Source organism: Prosopis cineraria, unplaced genomic scaffold, assembly GCF_029017545.1.
Source record: "Prosopis cineraria cultivar Desert tree isolate PC_DT_omini unplaced genomic scaffold, ASM2901754v1 PC3, whole genome shotgun sequence".
NCBI classification, from domain to species: domain Eukaryota; kingdom Viridiplantae; phylum Streptophyta; class Magnoliopsida; order Fabales; family Fabaceae; genus Prosopis; species Prosopis cineraria.
The window spans coordinates 7,275,933-7,300,534 of NW_026555334.1; the positions used below are offsets into that span (position 1 = coordinate 7,275,933).

The 24,602-nt window shown below is 30.6% G+C and overlaps 2 protein-coding genes across 3 annotated transcripts; both read right to left on the bottom strand.

Annotated features, from left to right (window-relative positions):
* Positions 1-1,162: 1,162 nt before the first annotated feature.
* LOC129306651 (disease resistance protein RUN1-like) lies at positions 1,163-8,370 on the bottom strand. Of its 2 annotated transcripts, none has more exons than XM_054947346.1 (9): positions 7,828-8,370; positions 5,312-6,407; positions 4,568-4,843; positions 3,305-4,108; positions 2,654-3,185; positions 2,072-2,158; positions 1,830-1,903; positions 1,507-1,734; positions 1,163-1,358 (listed from the first exon to the last, which is right to left on the bottom strand). In XM_054947346.1, the coding sequence occupies exons 1-8, from the start codon at positions 8,283-8,285 to the stop codon at positions 1,528-1,530; spliced, it is 3,534 nt and encodes a 1,177-aa protein (XP_054803321.1). In that variant the 5' UTR covers positions 8,286-8,370; the 3' UTR covers positions 1,163-1,358; positions 1,507-1,527. The 2 variants fall into 2 exon arrangements, with proteins under 2 accessions (XP_054803321.1, XP_054803320.1); XM_054947345.1 differs by having other exon boundaries at positions 1,507-1,743; positions 7,828-8,369.
* A 6,177-nt stretch (positions 8,371-14,547) lies between these two features.
* Positions 14,548-20,548, bottom strand: LOC129306652 (fructose-1,6-bisphosphatase, cytosolic-like). Its single transcript, XM_054947347.1, has 12 exons — positions 20,072-20,548; positions 18,152-18,199; positions 17,973-18,047; positions 17,571-17,632; positions 17,425-17,491; positions 17,212-17,325; positions 17,013-17,099; positions 16,856-16,926; positions 15,795-15,860; positions 15,625-15,711; positions 15,068-15,143; positions 14,548-14,892 (listed from the first exon to the last, which is right to left on the bottom strand). The coding sequence occupies exons 1-12, from the start codon at positions 20,228-20,230 to the stop codon at positions 14,755-14,757; spliced, it is 1,050 nt and encodes a 349-aa protein (XP_054803322.1). The 5' UTR covers positions 20,231-20,548; the 3' UTR covers positions 14,548-14,754.
* Positions 20,549-24,602: the final 4,054 nt, after the last annotated feature.

The following is a 24,602-nucleotide window of genomic DNA, read 5'->3' on the forward strand; positions in this document are numbered from 1 at the left end:
CCATGGCTTAAACCTCAATGAATCTAAATACTGACTTCTCGGCGTACTTGAACCCCGTCGTCTTCCTCGACCAAACTATCTTCCTTTCTACTCCTCACTTCTATGCGTGCCTGAACCCCAGCGAACGTGAGCAAAGCCAGATTATAATCTCAGGGTAATTCTCTATTTTCTGATCAGAAAATTACTTTCTTACACGGCATATATTTTTTATCTGAATTTCACTTGTAAAATTATGTCCGCTTGAGTGCCACTTCATTGCTATTTAACATATTTTTTAACACTGTTAGCATTTATTTAACAGTTTTAAACATAAATTAGAGGAAACTATACATACCTAATTCAAAATTCAAAAAAACTATAAGGACCAGGGTATTAATTTTCTTTAAAACTTATTAATATATATTGTATTAGGTCAAAAAAAATATGTATTGTAAATGTAAAGATCATCACACCTTTTTAATTTCATGAATTAATTTTTCATTCTCTTTTATAAATATAGTTTACTTATACTTTTTAATCATCTTATTTTTACTTTTTCACTTTATTCCATTCCAATCAGTAGGACCTAAATTTTAGCTAATTCATTAACAAAAAGTAGTTAATTAATTATCTGTAATTAACGTGAAAGATATTTGTGTTATCTTTTTACAATTATCCTAATATTCAAATAAATGACTTAATCCCTCCCTTAAAAAAAATAAAGCATGCTTAGATAAGTAAGATGTTAAAAAAATATGAAAAATATAATTATTAATCCTTATAGTTTTATTAAATTTGCTTTTAGTTTATATAATTTTTTTTTTCAATGCTCTAAGCATTCCAAAGAGAGATTCAAAGCACTAAAAATATTGACACTATAAATACCTAAATAACAAATATTACCCAATATTATTAAAACTATAGAAGCTGAAAACATGTGCAAAAAAATATATTAACTAAAAGGGAAACAGATCAAATTATAAGGATCGATAACTATATTTTCTCTAGAAAATATAGAGTATTTTGAATTTTTTAAAGTACAATTAATTTTTTTAAAAAAATACTTTTAATTAGTAGATGTAACTATTAAGGTTTTCTGATTGACATACCTTATTAAAAAAAAAGTAAACATGAATAGATAGTGTAATTTTAAAAATAATTAACTAATTTATTAAAAATATAATTCACTCAAAATGCTTCATAATATTAAACGGATGGAATAACTAGTATCAGGTTTGAAAATATATATGTAAACATCTAAAAGTCTCCCCCAAGTCAGGCTGCAAAAACGATCAAGGAAAAAACAAATGCATCCTTCAATTTTCATCCAAACAGGTTCAATCCCTCCTGTGGTTTCATAGCTGATAGCCCCACCTGACCTGCGAGAAAAGAAAGGCTTTCGCCTACACATGAGAAATATTGAACTAATGGCTCTCATCATCTTTCATAAAACTTTCTGTGAGGAAGGTAATGAATCAGAGTGCAACCATGAAAAATATAAATGCAATAATTGGCAAGGTGAGTTACCCGCAGAAGAAAGAAAACGTCTTAGTGAGTGATGAAGAGCCAAAGATGATGAAGGACATAGTGATAAAGCACAACTGAAGAAAATATAATACACAATAATATGTGCCATCTATCTTCTCTTTGCTTGGATCCCATTCCTTCATAGCCTTTATCCATCTTCATGCTTTGAGAATTTGAGTTAATTTGATCTTTCTGGCATGTTATTTGATATTCCCATTCCATTGGATCCTGTTGATACTATAGGCAACATAAATTACGGCTAATAGTAAGAATCATACAGAATAATTTTTGAAGGACGCAACATGAAGATATGTACAACTAACCCCATGCCTCCCAAACGGGGTCTCTGGATATTTTTCTTCTGGAGAAATTTGAAATCCTTCCTCGGATTTCATATCTGTAGATCACAAAGAAGAGAGGACCAAGAAGGAATTGAAGATGAATTATTCTTACACTTTTCAATATGTCCATTCCATTTCTTATTTGAAAACCAATAGAATTTATAAGAAAATTGAAAAAAGAAATGGTGAAAGCATAAAGAAAGAGGAATGCTCAAGACCATTACCGTCTGCACTGATGCCATGCGAGTTCACCTCACAAGAAGAGTCCTCAGGTGCTTCCGTAGCCTGGAAGTCTTTGTAATACAATCTATCTGCGTGCCATAGTCAGAGAATGCAAGTCACGTAAGTAAGAAAGAATGCGGATGGGACATAATCAATTGATGAACTATAATCCTTTCGTCCCATCTTCGAAGAAACTCAGCCCATATATTTATTCATATCAATAAATTGGTTTAATAAATTTTGACACGTCAATATTTCAACTGAAGGTCACAGAGTTGTCTATTAACATTTACTAAATCCGATCAGTCAGAAAACAAAACCATTCAGAGTAATTTGTTTCTTGAACTTTTGCACTATTCTATCATCTCTGAATCTCATTTCCGTAATCCATTTCATGAATACCTCCTTTGGTTCATAAACCAATTTCTGAGAAGTTCCAACATCAATGTTTAATTTAGATTTCCCCCTTTTTTTCATTTAGAAGAAAAAAACTATATATATATAAATACAGATGGTGAACAAGAGAAAAGATCCGCAAAGGAAGTTACTAGCACGCAGAGACAGGAATAACAGGTCACTATTACCTTTTCTGCTGCTGTCACTATAAACTGAGAAATTGCAATCTTCATCACAAATCATATCCTCCAGTGTTCTCCTTGGATTTTCAAATAGGATATCATCCGCACAACTTTCATAATTGTAGATATAGACCCCAATGTACTTCACATAACTAAAGGCATCTGGTGACACATTTTTGGGGTGTGTACTGCATGATATCCGAACATGATTGAATTGCTTTTCTAGGAGTTCCCTTCTGACCTCAAACTCCTTATTTTGGTGCCTTAGATCATCAAACAGATATACATGACCAGTCTCTATTTCTAAATCATCAGTCTTCACAACAAAACTGTGAGTGCCACTGATAAGGACTTGGATTTGGAACTGAAAGTGGCTAAAGCCTCTTCCTTTTACATCAAAAACAACACAAACAGCAATTTCCGGAAATTTATTACGAACCAAAAGAGAAACTGAACTTCCACTGTTAGAGCTGTGGATCCATCCTGGGACCCGTTCTCCTGGCAGTATAAATTTTCTGTTCCCAGGAACCTGCAGGATCTGTGAATGAAGCACAGGCATCAGAAGCACAATATGACATATATATAAAATTGATAAGAGTCTGAAGTCGTAGCCAAAATTGAATTTGATATGTGATTGAGAGGTAAAAATTAAGAAACCTGACTAAGTAAACTGATAGAAGGCACGGAAGTCAATGATGTGCAGTTTATTGCTGACAATACTTTAATATTTTGGGGAATCCCTCTGATTTCCTGAAGCTGTTTGCATCCGTCCAGATAAAGTCGCTTCAAATAGTGACAATCTTCAATGCACACTGGAAGAACTTTGAAATCATTGTCGCGTAGCTCTAGAACTTGTAATCTGGGAAACCATCTGAGAATCAGATTAAGAAGTTGATCTGAGATATTGTTTTTGTTTAGGTGTAACCTAGTGATATTGCAGAATGCAAGATTCACTGTCCACTGTACATCTTGATCTGTGAACTGGTTGAACAGCCCACAAGATCCAGCTTCCAATCTCACAAGTTTATTCAATTTACGAATGCTATCCACCGGTAAATGACAAAGCCTTCTGCAGTTGTATAGGTATAAGCATTCAAGCCCAGTAAGTTTCTCAATAGACTGTGGTAGTGTTTCTATGGCAGTGCCACTCAATGCGAGCGTTTTAACATTTTCCATTTTTTCTAATATTTCTGGAAATTTTTGAAAATTTGAGCATCCTGTGAGATCTAGGGTTTCAAGCGACGTAAAGTTGATGCCATCTTCTAGAAAACTGATGAGTTTGGCGCATCCTCGAGCTCTCAGTGCCCTAAGATTAGCATGGTATCCAGCGGTACTATCAATTTTCATTAAATTCTTGCAATGTCCGACAGACAATACCTTCAAGTTTGATGCTCCGTACAAATCAGGTAATTCCGTTAACATGTTACAGTGCTCAAGATTCAAATAACACAAACTGGCCCACTGTAAGACCCAAAAAAAAGACGCATGGGTTAGACGAGAAAGTAGAAATATTCTCTAATGGTAAACTTTCTACAAATAAAGCCATGTCACATTATAATGTCTTAATGAAATAATGGATAAATTAATGGCGCAAGAGTTACTTGCATAAAGGTAAAAAATTAGGAAGGTTAATTGTGAAGATTTAAAAGTAAGGAAGATTATCTACACACAACCCAAACTTAGGGGGTTACTTATATGCATCTTTCCCTAACTAGTGAGATTTTATTAGAAGAATATATGCATCTTTCCCTAACTACTGTGATTTTATTAGAAGAATTTTATAGAAGGGAAGAGAGAGAGAGAGAGAGAGAGAGAGGTTTATATTTTAATCAACAGCTGATTTACATAACCACCAGAAATGCGCGTGCTCCCACGCACACAAAGGTAATTGATCAAAAGTAGTAAAAAGACGAAGCATACCTGGCGTCCCGGCTTTCCCAGTTTCAAGTAACTACGAGGCAGGTTGAGTATGACAAGATTGCTTGGATTAAAGTTTGAGGGTAATGTCCATGAGGGATAATCCATCCAATCCAGTACTCTTAAACTACTTGGCAGAGATTTAGGACCTCTAGAAAACTTTACACCGTAGATGAAGAGTACCCTCAGATTTTTCATCCTCTCAAAGGCTTCCCCGTTCCAATTCACCTTTTTAACGTCAGAACAACGCAGCAGAATTGTCTGAATTCTAGCAGTTCCCTTTGCAGCCAGAAGCAAAAGTGAAAAAAAGTGAATACACTATACCCTCCATCCAGTTACAGTAATTAATCATGTTGCAGTTTGGCAAGTTTATTCTTTCAGATATAATTACTCATAAAATTATATTCTGTTTTTTGTCAACTTGTCAAAATTTCTGTTTTGATATTAAGTCAAAAGTTAGCACAAAATAATGTACAGGAAAAAAATTATAGAGCATTACAAAATAACCAAAGAGAAAATAAGGGTGTTTTTTTTTTTCACCCGGGGGGGGGGGGGGGATCTTCCCGGACAACTTGGAAATGATGATGTTGAAACTAAAAACAGGGAATAGAAGAAAAAGTTGAAAGATATGTTTATCAATATCATACGTCTGCATTTTTGGCTAATAAGAATAATCACTATTTATAATATCTAACTGCGAAGGATAAGAAAAGAAAATAAAAAACAACACTACGAAACACTACATACCGTACATTCTTCTAATACATCATGAATGTCCTCAAACATCCATAATCTGCTGCGTTTACCAGGTTCGTGCGGTGATTGCTGCCTTACAATTTCCTGACCCATTTTTTGAATCAAATCATGCATTCGCACAATACCATAATCATCAATTGTAATAAGACATTTATTGATCAACACTCTAATGCAGATGCCTGCGTTAAAACTGAAGCTAGTCCGCAGTATATTTGAGGCGTGTTTCAACTCCCATCCATGGTAGAAACAGGCAATATCAAGAAAAATTTCCTTTTCTACTTCATCCAGAGCATCATAACTCAATTTGAGAATGTCAAGAACATGACTTCGACTTTGTTCACTTCGAATTTTAGCCAATGCAGATTCCCATTCACCAACAGTTCGACCAGACAAGAAAGAACCTAGCACTTTCAAAGCCAATGGAAGTCCACATGCATGAGTTAGCATGAGATTTATGACGTTTTCGTACAAAGGATCTGCTTCTTTGCTTCCAAAAACATTCGAAACCAGCAGTTCACGAGCTTCATCCTTGTTTAATCCCTGCACCTCATATTTTCTGTGAATTCCATGATGGTCCAACAAGTGCTTATCCCTTGTCGTTACAATGATTATACTGCCAGAACCAAACCAGTTAGGTTCACCTGCCAGAGCTTGTAACTGCTGATGCCTGTCTATATCATCCAGAATCAAAAGAACCTTCTTACTGCGGAGCCTATCTTTTATAATTGTTTTGTCATGTTCCAACCTAATATCCCACTCCCCAGTTGTTTCCAAGAGCAGTGCCTTTAGAAGATCGTGGATGGGTTTTTCTCTAACATCGCTTAGGAAGCATAAGTGTTCAAATTGACATGCAATTTCATTGTATACAGCTCGCACAAGTGTTGTTTTACCCACACCACCAATACCATAAATTCCTACCATGGTAGCTCCATCACTATGAGGCTGCTCGTTTAGAAGTGAGCAAACGTCTCTTACCCGAGACTCAATCCCAACTGGAAATGTAGCTACGTATAAAGGCTTAAAACTAACGGCTGTGGAAACCTGTTGAACGATTTCTTCCACGAACTCATGTTCATATGATTCCTTGCTGTTCAATTACAAAAACTTGGTCAAAATCAAATGGTAAATTTATTACTTCGATAGAATTCCCATTTAAACCACATATTTAAGTTGAGAAGAATCGTAAAGTTTTAAAAAGAAAAAAAAAATGACTTTGAACTTTATGGTTGAGCACCTGAGAAAGCAACGATATCGAAGACTATTTATTTATACTCCAATTTTCAAGTAACTAAGGGGCTTTTGCATAGCTCATTTTATAGAACCAAAGTTAACAAACAGTCTAACATTTATTATATCTAACATTTATTATATTTTATATTATGGTCATTTTAATATTTAGTTGAGTTTTATATAATAAAACTACCTTCTTTATAAATAATATGACATCCTTTTAAATACTTTTTTTTTTGGGCAAAAACCTCCTTTTAAATATTAGAAGACAGAAGAAAGATCATTTGTTCCTCTTAAAAAAAATGACGAGATTAAGCATCCTTATATCTTCAAAATTAAATAGTATTGATAAGTTTTTACTGATACGATTTATTAATGATATATAAACGTATATTACTGATATATTATTATAGATCAAAAACATAATCATTTGCTTGAAAAAGATCAAACACTATCCATATAAAATTCTGAACATCTTAATTTATCATAGAAAATCAAATATCTAAGCTAATAAATATCATTTTTCATCATATGAAATGACTAGATTAAACATTCTCATATTTATAAGATTAAATGATGTTGATAAATTTTCACTAATATGATTTACTAGTGATATACAATTGTATATCATTGATATACTATCGTAGATTAAAAGCACGAAAAAAGCATAATCATTTGTCAAAAATTAATCAAACACATTCAGTAAAAAATTGTAGATATTTTAGCTTATTATAAAGGATCAAACAGCCATTTGTAATGAAATTTTTAGTTTTACATTCATCTTTGTGCAAGAAAGCCTAACAATGAGACTCATTTCCAAAAGCACAAAATTAAACTACTCATGTTAGGACTTTTTTTGCAAAAGAGTGCACTTGTTACTGGAAAGTAATATATGAAAATTTTTTATATTTTTAAATATTCACCTTCTTAAAAAATATTTTATATTTTTCAATGAAAGGGATATAAAATTAAAAGACAAAAGTAAACTTACTTTATCAATTTGTCAGAAAATATATTATTAATTGCAACTTTTATATTTTTGAACACTATATTTTAGGAAAAAAATGTGCAATTAATATTATTAAGAGGAGGTACCAGGCAGCAAGTATCTTGCATATAATATATATAGAGATGTGAGTAGTCATAAAAAAGTCAACGTAGAAAAAAGAGAGTTAAGGCAGTGGGGGAAAAATGGAGTAGATAAATAAAAATATGAATGTTGTCCCCAAAAAAAAAAAGCATGAAAATAAAAAACTGAGGCAAGGTGGAGGTGGTACCATGGTTCCAAATACCAGCGAGGCAAATCAGCGGCATGAGACAAAGCCGATCTCCAGCTCTTGACGATCTCATCACGGAGGACTCCCGCACCATCATACCGATCAAAGGCAGCCTTATAGGGCCCCGTTTGATGCTTCACGTGAGATGGATCGACTCGGTAAAACACGGGCCAAATGAATCGACCATCTCCCTTGACGCAGTCAAAGATCTGAACCAGACGCTGCAGACAAACTAGGGAGAAGGCATAGTTCTTAGAGAAAATAACAATAGCATTCCTAGACTGACGGATTGCTCGGGAAGCATATGGTAAAATCGGCTCATCGCTAATGAATGTCACGATTCCCCTTCTACGGAGGGCATGATTAAGATCTGTGGCCAAGTTGCGGCAGTCATCTTCACCATCGAAACTCAGAAAGACATCGTAAGCGAAAGAGGAGGACGCTGAACCTTCATCCATGGTTGCTTCTGGTGTGGGCAGTGGGCACTCCGCTCTCTGCCTGCTAGACGCTGGGCTGCACTTTGGTATCACGTTTTACGCGTTATCTTACCTTTTATAAATTGCATTTTTTTTCGCCGTTCATAATTTATATATGGTGTGTTGAAATTTAATTGGTTGTTTGTTGTTGTGGGGTTTGTAATTTTGTTTTTTTTTTTTTTGATGGGTTGCGATTTTCGAAAATCATCAAGTCACTATTTAATATTAAATTTTTTTTACTGTTATTTATACAGTACAATTTCTTTAATACGCTTGTGCAATGTTTGAGTCCTATTGCTTGCGTCAATTTTTCTCCAATCTTTTATACCGTAAAGTTGGTCCAGAAACCAAACTCTTCAATTTTTTAAATCTAACATTAATAAATTAGTTGTTTTAAAAATTAAAATTGCAAGTACCATTACATTTAAAAAAAATTTAAACAGTAAAAGAGCAAATTAATCCTAAAATTATATATTTAAATATATATGGACCTTAAATTTATTTTTTTATAATGTTTCCTTTTAACTTTAAAAAATGATGTAATTTAACTTTTTTTATTAACAAAAGTTAGCTTTAATAATTAACTGACTAAAAAATGATAAGAAAAAAATCTAAAAATTTTTGGAAAAGGACAAAATGTAGAGTTAAAGACCCACAATTACATACAAGAATAAAAAATATTACAGAAAATGATTAATAAAATTTTATTAGTTATTTTATAATTTTTGAGGTTCTTTTTTTTTATTTTTTGATTAACTATCTATTAAAGTTAATTTTTGTTAGTAATAAGAGTTAGATTACACCGCTATTAAAAATAAAAATATTGCATAAAAAAAGAGTTTAGAGTTTCAGATATGCCGGACTTATAGTATAAGAGCTAATATGTTCTTTTATCCTTTGTTAAAATATAATTAAGGTAATAAATTTTGAAATAAAATAAGCTCAGGTAATAAATTTTGGAGTTATTTATAGTTTTCAATTTTTAATATGTACATATATGATGAAATTTAGAATTTAGAGTAACATATACTATCAAGTTTTTAAAATGCAAATATTTTGCACAGTGTAGATACTATTACTATTGTTTGTTTTTAAAATTATCATTAATGTTTACTAAATATTTTACTTTTATTAGTTTTGACAATCTATTTAATTTAAGGGAAATGAAGGGGAGGTGAAAAATTTTAATGACTTTAATTTTAATATATATATATATATATATATATAAAGTGAGGTTAAAAGTTTGTAATTGAATTTTTTTTTTCATTCTGCATTCCTATCTATTAAAAGTTTATAAATCTAATGGTCTATTTTTATAAAATTTAACTAATTAGAATCATATTCTTTTCCATTCCTCTCAAATTAAATAGAGGATTAAAAATTTAAAATAAGAAATAAATAATTTTTATGAGTATTAAATTTAAAAAATGAATAAAGAATTAAAAGAATATATCATTTAATGTGTTGGAGGTAACATGAATAATTTTTAGATAATATTTATATTTAAAGAAAGTTATTTTGATTCAGCATAACTGATTTAACTATTGACTAATAATTGGATGAATGAAAATAAAAACTTAAAAGTAGAACGAATGTTTGTATTTGTCTTTATTAATTTTAAGAGTGGTTTGTATATATTTTTAAAATAAAAAAGAAATATCTACAATTAGGATAAAATAGAAAAAGCACAATGCATTTTATTTTAAATTGTAACCACTATAAAATCATTTTAAATTTTTTATAATTATTTTTATTTTTATCTTTTATATACTAAAACATTCCTGTTTATCAGATAAATCAAGTCTAGGTATAAATATTGCTCAGTTTAAATCTTGGGAAAATTGGTCAAAAAGAACCAAATAACAAAAATATGCACGGGGAAGTATCAAAAGTTTGAAAAGGCACAAGGAATTTCAAATAAAATTGAGTTTGGATGAGAAATTACCTAAAATAAAAAGGGAGGAGAAAAAATTACACTCAAAACCCAATACATTCTGAAATTATTCTACAGAACTAAGGGCCCTTTTTGCAAATATATTTTAGGGAGAAAATACACAATTGTCCTTAATGAAAAAAGATAACAAATAAAGTTTAGATTTTTACAATTATATATTTACAAATTCATAACTTTAAGTTCACATATTAATAAATAATGTCCATTAAAAGTAAAATTCTTGTTTAGAGTTGATATATTCATCTTGACTAATTTAATATATTTACAACTTAAAGTTTGAATATTTATAATATATTTCATAAGTCAAGGTTGAGAATTTATGACTTCATATATTCAAAACTAAAATTTATGTCAGCAAGTTCAGATTTTCACAATTACATGTTCACTAATTCACAACTTTAAATTCACATATTAATAAATAATTATCCATTGGTAATGAAATTCTTATTTAAGATTAACAAATTCTTGAAAATACATTAAAATTTTTTGAAGATTAATGAAGATTCTACCCATCATCTTATATCCTAATGACATGTAAATTTTATTGTAAGTGAAAGGTCATGGTATGGTTTTGATATTTTTTTTCAATGTCTGATCCTCTAATTCTAAATTAAGGCTCTTGATAAAAATAGAACGTTTTTTTTTTTTCATAAGAAGAGCCTCCAACTATAGGCCATGAGTACAGCGATGGGTATCCTTATTTAAAACATGCAAAAAGCTAATAGGAGGAGAACTAATAGTTGCATAACCAGGTTCCATGTCTAGTGCTTGATGAGCCAAGCGATTAGCTGCTGCATTCGCAATACGTGGCAGATACGTGAACTTGAGCTCCCAGCTTCGTTTCCCAAGCTCATTTATATCTCGTAGAATATTAGCATCAGGATGAGCAGTGTTATCCTCCCTATAAATCAGTCGAACAGCCTCAGAGGAATTTGATTCAATGAACACTTTACGGTAGCTAGCATCCCACGTTAGACGAGTACCAAGGAGTATACCCCAAAGTTTAGCAGTGAGACTATCCCCCTGGGCCAAGCGATGCACGAAACCTACAACGAATTGCCCAGAGCTGTCTCTTATCAGACCTCCACAACCTGCGCTTTCTGTGATATGGGAAAAAGCAACATCAACACTAACTGACGCCCAGCCATGAGCAGGAGGTGACCACCGTTGTTCGAACTCACGTAATACCACACCGTTCCAGTTAGCACCCATGATCTTTTTCCTGGCAGAGATAATGGAGCCATAAATGGCATTTGCTTCAGTTAATAAGCTCTCATTAAACTGACTCTTGTGTTCAAAGATTCGTTCATTACGTCTCTTCCATATCAACCAGCATAAAATAGTGAATATAACAGCCCAATCATTAATGTTTGAACTTCCACTCCATTTGAGGTTTCGTTCAAACCACTGTGTTTTGTCAAGGGGGAAGAATTCATGAAGCTTACTATTATAAACAATAGAGGATCACAGCTCAGTCGTGATTGGGCAATCCCGTAAAGCGTGTAAAATCCCTTTGCGATCCAAGTTGCACCACGAGCACCTATCATCCATACCATACCTCGCCTAGTTTTGACTTCATTTGTCAAGAGACGATCTCGGATTACCAACCAGACAAGGGACTTGCACCTTTGAAGGACGTGCAGCTTCCAAAGTTGTTCCCAGATACAATTGGGGTTGGAATCAAGCTTTTAGGAGGGAGTCATAAGCCGACTTCACGCTAAACATTTCGTGTCTAACATGGATCTTATAATATATTAAAAATAGAACGTTCTAAAGGGTTGTGATTGACATGGATCTTATAATATATTAAAAAAGTAAGGATGCCATTACAATGTTATTGAAGGAGAATGACAATAAAGTTTTAAAATAATAAATTAATAATAATTAAGTCCTGATAAAATTTTTATAAAATAAATTATAAATATCAATTTAAATAATTATAAATAAAAATTTAAATTATAAATTAATTATTATATTTAGAATATAAGTATTATATTTATAATTAAAAATTTTAAATTCATAATCGCCTGAATCGATATTTATAATAGACTTTTTTGAAAAAATTTATTGAGAATCTAAATATTACTTAATTTTTTTGAAATTTAATTGCCATTTCCCCTGTCATTGATTCATTAGTGTGGGACCCAGTGTACCTTTTGATTGTCAAATTAATGTAAAATCAAAAAGGCATTTTAGCATTTGTAATTTCTCGTCCAAACTTAATTTTGTTGAAGGGCCTCTTACTTCCCCACCCAAATGCTTATGGCTTCATGCTACTTGGTCGTCTTGACCAAATCTACCATCTACTGTATTTATTCACCGTCGGCCACCTGACCTTTTCTTTTCTTTTTTTTTTAATAGTAATTTTTTTAATATTTTTCAGTAAATGAAAATAAAATATCACAGGGCATCAAAACAAAAAAAGATAGATATGGGATCTACAATGAAAAATAAATGGTGAATATGAACCAATTCTAAAAAAATATTCCTTCCATCCTTATAATATTTTTTTTATAAAATTACGCATACTACTTAATAAATTTTGAAAAATACACTTCATTTAATATAATTTTATTTATAAAAAATTAAATAAAGAAATAAAATATAATAAAGTGAAAATAGTGACATTAAAAAAATATAATTAATGAAACCTTATTTTGTCAAAATATTTTATATTTTAGAATATCAAATCACCTCTAAAATGTCTCAATAGTTATGATAAAAAGAGTATATATTATAGCTGACTTTTTCTTTTTTATTTTTATAGAAAAGAGAAAAAACTTTATAAAAATTAATGGATCTCAATTTCAGGATTTTTTCCCCAAAAAATGAATGGTGGATATGAAACCTATAGTAGAAAAATTTGTGTGAAAAGCGGAACAAAATTCAAATAAAAATTACACAAATTGTAAAATGATAGTCATACAATGCAATGAAAATTTTTTATTTCTAGAATTTTAATTCATACATAATACTAAATTAGAAAAAATAATTTGAAATTCGATGCTTATATTTTCAACATGTAAAAAGTATTAAACTGTACATTAAAATAAACCGTTTGTTCTTTTAATATGTAAAAGAGAAATATATCATAAAAAAATATTTCTAATTAACATTACTTCTAATATATAGAGTTGAAAAATGAGTGGACCTAATCTTATGCATTTGGCTCCTAAAACCTTTTACCTTTAAAATTAACTATTTCTTAAAACTTGTTTTTATTAATTGGGCTTAGGGTCGAGCTTGAAAATCTATTTTTAATTTTTTAATCATTTAAATTTTTAAAAATTAAGTTTGACATTGTAATATTATTTATTCATTATCTAAAATACAAGTTATAATGTTCTAAAATAAAAAAAATAAAGAAATATAAATTATCATTTTAAAGTGCAAACACATATTCTAATGTCACCCTAGCGGCCTAGCCCCTTTTTAGGGCTTAAATGGATTAGATTTAAAAGCCTTTCATACAAAAATTTCTCATTTTTTAAAATATGAGCACATAAAAAAAGCAAAAACAGCTGGTCTTTGATTCATATTTTCAACTCTACTTGTGCGCATGAACCATGAGATTATAAATTTTAGAATAGCATACTGTTCGGATTGAATTACTGGCAGAATGAAATATCTATCGAGGCCTAATTCAGGTTTGATAGAAATATAGGCCCAATAGCTAGTCAGCCTCTCAGGAATTAAGTAGAACGTCGTGTCTTAGAGGCTCGACAACCTGGTCCCTCCCACTTTCCCTACTCTTTGCATAAAGCGGAGCACTTGCTCCCTCCACTCTCCCATGATGAGGTGTAACATCCCCAATGTTTTATATCTTGGCCTAAGTATTAAGTAAGGGTTTAAATGGCCTTCTTCTGGTGAAATCAGGGTGTTTTGGCAAGAATAGATGTCGTTAACACTTTGATTGTTAAGAACGCAATTAATTGATTAGATAAGGGTTATCCCTCTTATTTCCAGTGGTTATAGGACAAATTTTGGTGGAAAGTAGAGCCTCTGCCCATATCCGTTGTAAATATGGAAAAATAAGTTGCTTCATACTGTAGAATGTTATTACAGTAACTTTTCAGCTTTTATGGAAGAGATTAAACAATTTATTTTATACGTTAAACTATTAAAAACCTTTGATTCTTCATTGATATTTAAAATATTTTAATTCTAAATTATAATTAAATCAATATATTCGTACCAAAGTTCTATCCTCCTAGTTACACTGGATACTTTAGACTTTAGAGTGCCACTCCCTATAGATATCATTGGTATATTAAATATTGAGACTAAAAATGATTTCGAATTATATATTGATTGATTGTCCAGACATGGGACTATATTGAGATTTGTAATTGTATGGTCCTTCACAACAATACAAATATATTGGGTTTTAAAAGTGGTGTGACCTACTTATACCACTTTGACACGTAACAATTAATCTAGTATTGTTTGTGCTATCAATGCTCAGAGATTTATTAACTGAAATAGAATAATAATATTTCAAGCAATATTATTATTTTCCATCTCCCCGGTTGATGCAGCAGCTCCATAGAGAGCTTTAATTTGCTCAACATCATCGTAACTGCCTAAGAATATTGGAGATCGATCATGTACTTTCCTTGGAACCAAGTCAAGTGCCTGCATTTTTAATTCCATCGTCACACATTGTGTTATTTCAAATTATAATAATATGCATGCACATAAAATACACAAGTTTCTTGTTATAGGATTTCTTTTCCCCCTTGTCAAAGAATAGTCTATGAACTTGAGAAAACTAATGATATATAGAACAAAACGAGGAAATGTCATATACCCTTTGTTTTCCCGTAAAAGCTTGACCTCCTGCTTGCTCCATCAAGTATGACATTGGAAACACTTCATACAGAATCCTATTAATCACAAAACAGTATTCATAAGCACTTAGATATTCATTAGACGCAGCCACTAACCACTGACAGAAAACAATGCACTCTGTTAATTAAGCTGTTCATTCTCCTTCAGAGATCATGAAAACCAACAAGCCTTATCCTATTAAATGTAGTTGGCTGTATGGATAGCATGACGTTATTATACTCTATCAACAATCAAGCCTTTAGACATAATGTTAGCCAAAAAGTTTCATTTAACAACTTCCTTAAGTACTCTCTTTCATTTTCTTCTGTTGATAAAGTACAATGGTATCATGAAATCTACATGCATAACACTTAAGGGATAAAGTTTGTTACTGTTATTGTATTGAATAATAATTACAGAAACATGACAGACATTATCTAGAGATGATAGATGGATTTTCCGTCCTTGTAACCAAACAGAAGATGAAAAAAAGAGTCACAAGCTACACTCAAAATGGAAACAGTATCATTATCATACCTGAGCTTTCCACTTGAGCTTTTCTTATCAGCAGGGTACATGAAGATACCACCATAAAGCAATGTCCGGTGGATATCAGCAACCATGCTGCATGGCTTATCTCTGTTAGCGTCAATGAAGTAATTTTGAAGAAAGACAAGAAATTGAATCATGTTGAGGAGTCCAAATACCTTCCAATGTACCTAAGAGACTTTGATGGTGAACCATCTTGAGGATACTTGCAGCTTTCTACATATCTGTAAGGGCCAGGATGTCACAACAGACTCACATATATCCTTCAAAGCGTTCATTCACACCCCAATTGATTTGAACCAAGGATGTAATCTTGAAGCATGAGCTTGGTCTTTTTGGTAATTTTTACTAGAGTGGATTGAGGTATTGGAAATCTTTTCGCATAAAATATAGACCTAGTGTCAAGAAGGTAATAAGTTTCATTGACAACTTTGAAATACAGGTTTTAACACCTCAAAAGAGGTGGAAGGAATCTTGATGGGAACCCAACAAAAAAGGGGAAAACCTCTTCCAAAAGTCAGGCATTGAAAGTAAGAAAATCAACTTACTTAACCGCTTAAGGATCATATAAAGTAGCTTATATCACTCAATGTGGGATCAGGTAAGGCATGCTACATAGATCTCCATGAATTGGTTTCTATTTGAGAGCCAAAGTCCTAAAGACTCTACTCCGCGATATCTTACTCAAATTTCTTGCTAGCTAGAACCCTCCCTTAAGTTGCAATTTTCTGAGCCACCAACCATGACCTCTCATACTGATTGATGGTCATCCCAGCAGGACGAGAAATCTGTCCTCAAAAATTAGATATTGAAGTATTCCCCAAGTTCTATTTATGGGGTAGAGAAAAAGTATTTGTTTTGATCCTAATTATAAGATACCTCAATGATTCTTCTATCTATCTTTACCCCTTTTCCCCTATTAAATATTGGGATGGTATTAAATATTAGAATATTTTATTTTTAAAATATGTATAGTTAATAGGAGTAAAGTTAGAAATTTCATTGAATTTTTAGACAGATTTAATAAGATTTAAAGTTTTTCTTAACTTCGGTAAAAATGCTAAGAGTGATTGGTAACTAGAAATGGAGTAGAAGATTTGATCTACTTAAAGTAACCCATAAAACAGTTCATACATACTATTTAGTGTGATACTAGACAATCTTAACTACCTTGATTTTCATCAACTATGTAATTAATGAGAAAATCCTCAAAACTTACTTGGCAGTTGGTTCATCCCAGTTTTTGGCATTTCCTTCATTCACAGAGTAAAACTTTCCTTTCTTTGGTACCTGTATAGAACATGTAGTTTAGCATACTGTTTCACACTTGACTTGTGTGACTATTAACTTGAGATACCATTTTGTCATCCAAATACCTTGATGTCCGGATGTGTCAATATAAATTCCCCAAGACAAGGATCAAGTGTGAAGCCATTCACACCATTTCCTGTGCTGAGCACAAACTGCAATTCCAAAACTTATCGAATCAACATTTCGTATTCATCAGAAGAAAACTGAGATTTCAATGGAACAAAGAAAAATAGCCCTCATTAAGAAAATGGATGTCTGTTTTACCGTACAAGAGCTTCCATACATGCAGTAGCCAGCTGCCAACATGCTGGTACCAGATTGCAAAATATCATCAATAGTTGGATTATTTTGGTCCTTCACCAGGTAAATGCCAAAGATCTAAATGCAACAAGAGGAGCATTATTTATCACTATTATTTCTGTCACGATAGCTTTCCAAGTCAATCATTTATTTTTGGGATGACAAATTCATACGTACAGTTCCTATGGAAACACCACAGTCAATGTTTGAAGATCCATCCAAAGGGTCAAATACAACAATGTATCTGTCAAAATCAAGAGGTTCTTTCACATAGATATCATGGAATTGTTCAATGGATATGTTTCCAAAGTGTTTGAGCTTACTTTCCACGTTGCGATGGCTCCACGAATATAGGATCCTCATTCTCTTCAGAAAGTAGAATGCACTGACAAGAGATGAGGCAGCAAATTACATTTCAATTTATTATATCCAATACAAATGCTAGAATATAATATATGTACTATATTTAATACTTTTTCAACGTACTGGTGCTTCCTGCAAACAAAGGTATATTGTATATTGTGTGCGCTCAATACTCACTAACACTTCAAATCACATCTAACCACTTTATATTATGAATATATATAAGCCATGAATAATTTGACTTATCCTTAATTTCTCGCGTAATGTACGGAGAAATGTGTCAAGTTGAGCGAGAGAAAAGAACAAAGAAGAATAGAGCATAATTGAGAAGAGAGAAATGTTGGATGTTATTAGAGACTTACAGTACGTCCACTGCTAATTAATGCCTTGACAAACACTTCATTTGAAAGAACATCCAACTTCTTCTGATCTTCACCCTGGAAATGGCTTTCCAGATTAAAATAAAATATATGAAAGAGATGACAAAGAGTTCATAGAAGCATCATAAGGAATTCTCAGAATCAGAAAACAGAGAACTTACTTGAACATTGATCTCCCCTGCAAGTCCAAGCAATTTTGCCAGCCCTGCCTGTTAATGGAAGTGTTTTTCAGTCAAGTGTTCAATTGTTTTATACCTTTTCCAATTTTTGACCCTTCAGTAACTCAAATAACTTTATTACTGACATGATCTCTTTTTTAGCACACTATCTAAATTAAAATTTAATTATTTATTATTCCATTGGCATTCATTCTATATGAGTACTTGGACAAAGAAAACCTAAATAAGTTAATTTAAAGATTAAATTGATGAGAAGCAATAATGGAGGTTACTAAATCCCGAGAGCAAGCACTTGCATACAATAATTTAAAAATATGGCGGAGAAAATTCTTCTAATGTTATATCTTTAGCAATAATATGATATCTAATACCACCAATTAATTTATATTTAAGCATCATTAAATTTACATTGGGTAACTCTTGATGAGAAAATCTTAGATGGACTGGTGCATCATGTTATCCATGTCTATTCAATAAAATTACATCAACTCAAGATGACATTGTTTTAATTTCTTGTATTTTCTCTTTATACTATTATTAATATCAAAATTAATTTATATTTAATATCATTTGAATATCATATTTTTAAGATGGGCTATGAATGATATGCTAAGTCCTTCCAACTTTGATTATGATTTTTTCATCCATTACATTACCCTTATTTAAAAAGTATTGAATCTCTTTCAGGTCTAATGCCTCAAATCCCTGCCCATTACGGATTGGTTCGGTTAAAAGTTTTTGAAGGGAGGGGGAGAAGAGTTGCTTCCATTCACTTGTTTGGTTCATATTTAAAAAAGGAAGTAAAAGGGAGCCCCTTGTTTAATTAAAAAATTGAAGGGGAGGGAATGAAAGCAACTCACCTCACCTCCCCTCCCCTCCAATTTGGGGATTTTTGAAGGGAGAAAGGAGAGAGAAAACTATAATTAAATTAGTTATTTATTATTTTAAAAATTTTAAACCATGCTTGATATTAAAAAATTGTGCATTATATTTCCCCCTCTCTCTTATAATTAAATAAATTTTATCGCTTCATAAAAATTAATATATAATTTTTATTGTCTAAAATTTTAACATTTTTTTCATTAGATACATGAATAAAATATAATATTAATGTATTTATTCTTTAAAAAATATTATTAATATAAGCTTATATCCTTAAAACAATAAAGTTACTAAAATATAATAAAACTATTTTTAATAATAAATTAAAGCAAAAAAATTAAAATCAACTTCAAATTGATAAGAATAAAATTGTAAACATATTATTGGTTTCCTCCTTTCCCTTCCTAATTCAAACAAAGGTACATTAAAATCTCCCTCCCTCCACCTCCCCTCCTCTTCATACTCCCCTCCTCTCCCCTCCTCTTTTTCATTAAAATCTCTCCCCTCCTCTCCAGTTTTTTCTCCTTTGAACCTAGCACAAATCTAATTATCAAATTAAAAACATTATACATACACACACACACACATATATATATATATATATATCTATATAAAGCATGTCCTACCACCAAAATAATCTCCAACGTTGAAGTCTTCATACTAATAAATAAAATTCATAAAAATAAATAAATAAAATTTTACATTTCATTTTTCACAATGAATAAGTTTTTTATTTCAAAAAATACTAAACAAAATCAAAGCCTTTTTTTCGGACCAAAGAAAAAACGATTTTTTTTTTTTTTGCCAATGGAAAAATACGAATTCTTTTTCTTCGACTGAAAAAAATGGAATCCACTCCCTGGGCCTCTCTTGGAAACTGGCAAATTGCTTCTAGCTCCATCCTCTTACTTGATTTTCTTCCTTTTGTGTGTGTGTGTGTACGTGCTATATAAAATGTCCGAATTATTCTCCAAATATGAAGTAGGAGGAAGAGAAGGAGGAGAAGAATAAGAAGAGAACCTTACTAACAGAAGAGCAGACAAATTTGCAGCCAAGGACGATGTGATTGAGTAGGATGGTGAAATCGCCTCGCGATTCCTTGTGCTTCGATTGTTCGTTCAGAACGAACCGAGTGATCGTCATCAAATCAGTCCTCTGAGCATCCGCCGCGTGATCCATTTCTCTCTCTCTTTCTTCGTCCCTTCCCTCACTTCTCAAATCCTTCAAATTCGCAACTCTTCTTCTTCTTGTTCTTCTTCGCCAAAATAGGGTTGTTCTATAGAATCAGAGAAAAAAGAGCCTGAGAAAATGGCAAGCGATTGGAGGACTTATACTGAGGCTTATTCCGAAATCGCAGGATTATAAAGCGGAGGTGACGCACGCATATGATGATTCTGACTCTGATCGGTGTGTGTGGAAGAAGTTAGGGAACAAGAGAATAAAGAAAAGAGATGGAAGTCTTGCTGGAATCTCCCAATTATATGCTGGTTTTGCGGAGTCAATGAATCAATCTTGATCTTCAAGACAAACATGTATGCGTGTATATTTCTCGAGTCATGCTGATGTGGAACCCAAATCTTCTTAAATAGTTGACTTCCATGAAATAGAATACAGGGAAATCTCATCTCTGCACATCTAAATTCTACATTTGAGTTCATTTCTGTGTCCTTATTGTCTCTCTGTTTCAATCTCCAGTCACTTTAGAGGGGAAAATTTCTCCAGTGATTAAAAACGAGCAAATTAGACCCATAATGAAGGGGTGGGAATGATACTAAAATCTCAACAAAAACAAAAAAAGGTTAATGATATATAACGTCTAAGGGTTGTTTGGGTAAATAACATCCCACAATTGAGAAATACCTTCTAGCCTTTCAAATGTGGAAAATTGTTTAAGAATTTTTTAATTGGGCAAAATGATTTTTTAGAATGTGGATTTATAGAACCACTAAAATGGATTAGCCAACATGACGTCCAAGAGCTCTTCAGATATATTAGAAAGCACATTCTCAACCTTCATACTTCTCCACCATTCATCATTTTGACACTTGTTCCCTCATCACATTGTTCCTCGTTCAATTTTTTCATATCTAAACACATGTTCTAATTAAAAAAAATAGTCAAACAAAACAAACACAACAAATATTAAAAAAATGTAATACATAATTAAATTCTTTTTAAAAATATTTTATGATAAGAATTAAATTTCCTTCATAAAAATGTTTTATAAAAATATTAGGGATGCAAAATATGATTATGACTTTATGTATTTTGAGAATGAAAATATGATTAACCTTCATAATAATCATGCCGACCATACATCTCCATTATCAATTTTAATCATAGTTTCAAGTGTGACTCCTAATAGAGATGTACAAAGTTTGTAATTCAATTAGAGATAAGACTATACATTATAGATCGAATAATTAGTCAAATAAACTTTTAGTAAATTGACTTTTGTTTAATGGAAAATCAACCATGCACTAAGTTTTCAATAAATTTTTAAAAATTTTGAATTATAACTATCAATTCAAAATCATAAATTAATAATTATATGTTATAATCATAATTCTTAAATTTGGGAAAATGTATTACTCTCTCCATTAAAAAATGTAAAGCATTTTTAACCGAATCTCATCCCTCAATAAAGTGATTATTTACTTTCAAACTAACCCTATTTTTTATCTTTATCCCTATTAAATACCCTATAATAAATATAAAATCACTATCAGTAGGGGCACTTTTGAAAAAAAGATAATGATTACACCACGAAAGACTAAAAATGCCTTATATTCTTAAACATCCAACTCCTAAAAAAATGTCTTACATTTTTTAATAAAGAGAGTATTTAATTCTTATAGTTTCATCGAATTTACAACTCAATCATTATACTTTATTAACTCATCACAACTTAGGTCTCGTTTAGTTACTAAAAAGAAATAAGGTGGATTTAAAAAATAAAAATAAAAATGAGATGATCAAAGGAGATAGTGAATCACATTCATAAGGGAGAAAGATAATTTAGTTTATAAAATTAAAAATAATGATTCATGAGATTTTTGAAGGGTGTAATAATTTTTATATTTGTAGTACATATTGATAAGTTTTATCATACTTATTATAAATAAAAAAGATGATTTAGTTCATTTTTATATTATTTTTTTTAATTCATTTTATTTTATTCTTTTTTGGTAATTAAACGGGACCTTAATTCTTATATTTTTCTCACATATCTCTATCCATCCTTGTTTTCAGAAAATAACTAAGTCTCTTATAACTCATCCTACAGGACACTATTAACAATTAACACTGTTAAAGTTGGTAAAAAAAAGGCTGTAAAAAATTACTTAGTTGGCATCTAGATAAATGCCACATCAGATAAAATAAAGTGAGACTAATCTGTGAGAGTGATTTTTTTTTTTAAAAAAAAAAGATACATAAAACCAGCTGCAACAAAAATAAATTATTAAACTATAAACTTTAGGGTATATCACTTTTGATTTTTGAAAAGTACTTTCCCACTTTTAAGATGCAAAATATTATTTGAAAAAAAAATAAGAAAATGAAAGTACATTCTAAAAGTATTTTGAGGATGTTATTGAGACAATGAAGCTTTTGAAAAGTCAATTTAAAAAAATGAGATATTATTTGACCGTACTATTTTAAGTTTAATATATTATTTTTTTATTTAAAAATAGTATTAATTCATTAAAAATATAATCATCACTTAAATAATAATAATAATAATTAAAAATTAATTTTTAAACATTATAGATTGAATAATTAATCATGTTACTTTTTAGCATTAATATATATTCAACTAAATATATAATATTTGTTCTAATTTATCAAATTTTATATTTTATACTTTTATCATTTAATATAACAAATTTTATATTATTTAACATTTTTATTAACCAACAAAAGTTTATTCAATTGATTAAAATTTTTTTGAATAAAAAAAATTTATGATATATATCTTTTGAATCATATGAATTTTCAATATTAACGTATATTAAATTATTTATTATATAATTTTTTTATATATCAAAATTTATATTTTTTATTTTTATTATTTAATATTTCAAATTTTATGTTATTTAAAATTTTTATCATATTTTTAAAACATTTCAAAATATATTACATTGTATAATAAAAATTATAAATTATTATAGATCAATGTTCTTTTTAATAATTATACATTCAAAAATATATTTTACTATCATAATTGAAAAAAATTTTAATTTATTAAACTTACTTTTAAAAAATTATATTTAAATACAAAATTTGTCATAATAGCTAATTTTTTCTAAACTAATTTTTATTAAATAATTTTTTGACAAGCTAGCTTTTGAATACAGAAAACCAATGCGCACGAAGAAGAAAACGAGGGCAAAGGCAAGAAGGCGATTTGAGAAAGCAAGATAGATGATGGACCTACTATTGGAGTATTTATAAATATTTATAGATTTACATTAATTAATAAGTCTAAATAGATTGATCTTTATGATATTGTGTGAACTATGATAGATAGACCATACAAATGAAGTCAATGGATAGAGACTCAACCTACAACCTTATAACCTTCAGTTATTTCTTATCTCCTAACAGACTGAGTTAAGAATAATATGAGATAATTAATTAATTAATTTATGAAAGCGGTTATTGAATTGATCCATATAAATCGATCAGTCAATAACCAAAACATGATATACATTTTTTATTATCTCCATTATCTATATACTCTCTATAAACTACAGTAGGTTGTATATCTATTTAAACTTGAGGTAATTGAAAAGTTACAATCAAATATTAATTCTTTCAATATACACATTACTTTGTTCAATCTTATTAGATTTATATGAGTTGAGATATTAAAATTAACACCCACTTCTCTTTGGTAACATAACATTTGATATTTAGAAAGTTATTTTTTTACTTTCAAGAAATCCTGTTACTTGGATACGATTCTTTGCTCATAAGGACCATGAGGATTGGAAGTAGATTTTAGCCAGGGATATGCTTGGAGCTTTTGAGATGTAATTTTATTTCGACCGAACGGTGGAGATCTGTTTGAGACCTGTCATTGGTAAGCATTTCTCAAGACATAGCTTTTTGTACGATAATCTAGAGTATAAATAGTGTGTTCTACTTCAGTCTTTTGTATTGCCGGTTTATTTACATGAAATCAACATATAAGAAACTAACATGGTAACGGTGCAAGAATATACATTAACTTTTTTATATTCTTTTCTTTTTGCTTTTTCGTTTATTTTTTATTAATTTCTTAATTTTACATTATACCCTCGTTAGTCTATCACAGTTTCACTTTCACAGTTTTCACATTCAATCCTCCACAGCAAACAATGTAGGCTCATTTTTCAAATATCGTGTAACATAAAAATACATGTCTAATTATTATTAAAAAGAGCAAGTATAAAATAAATAATCAAGCTTAATCAAAGTTGTTATTAAAATAAATAAATAAACTTAGCCAAGTTGAGGGTTACATAGACCAAACTAACCAAGATTGAAGGAAAGAAAGACTGCAATG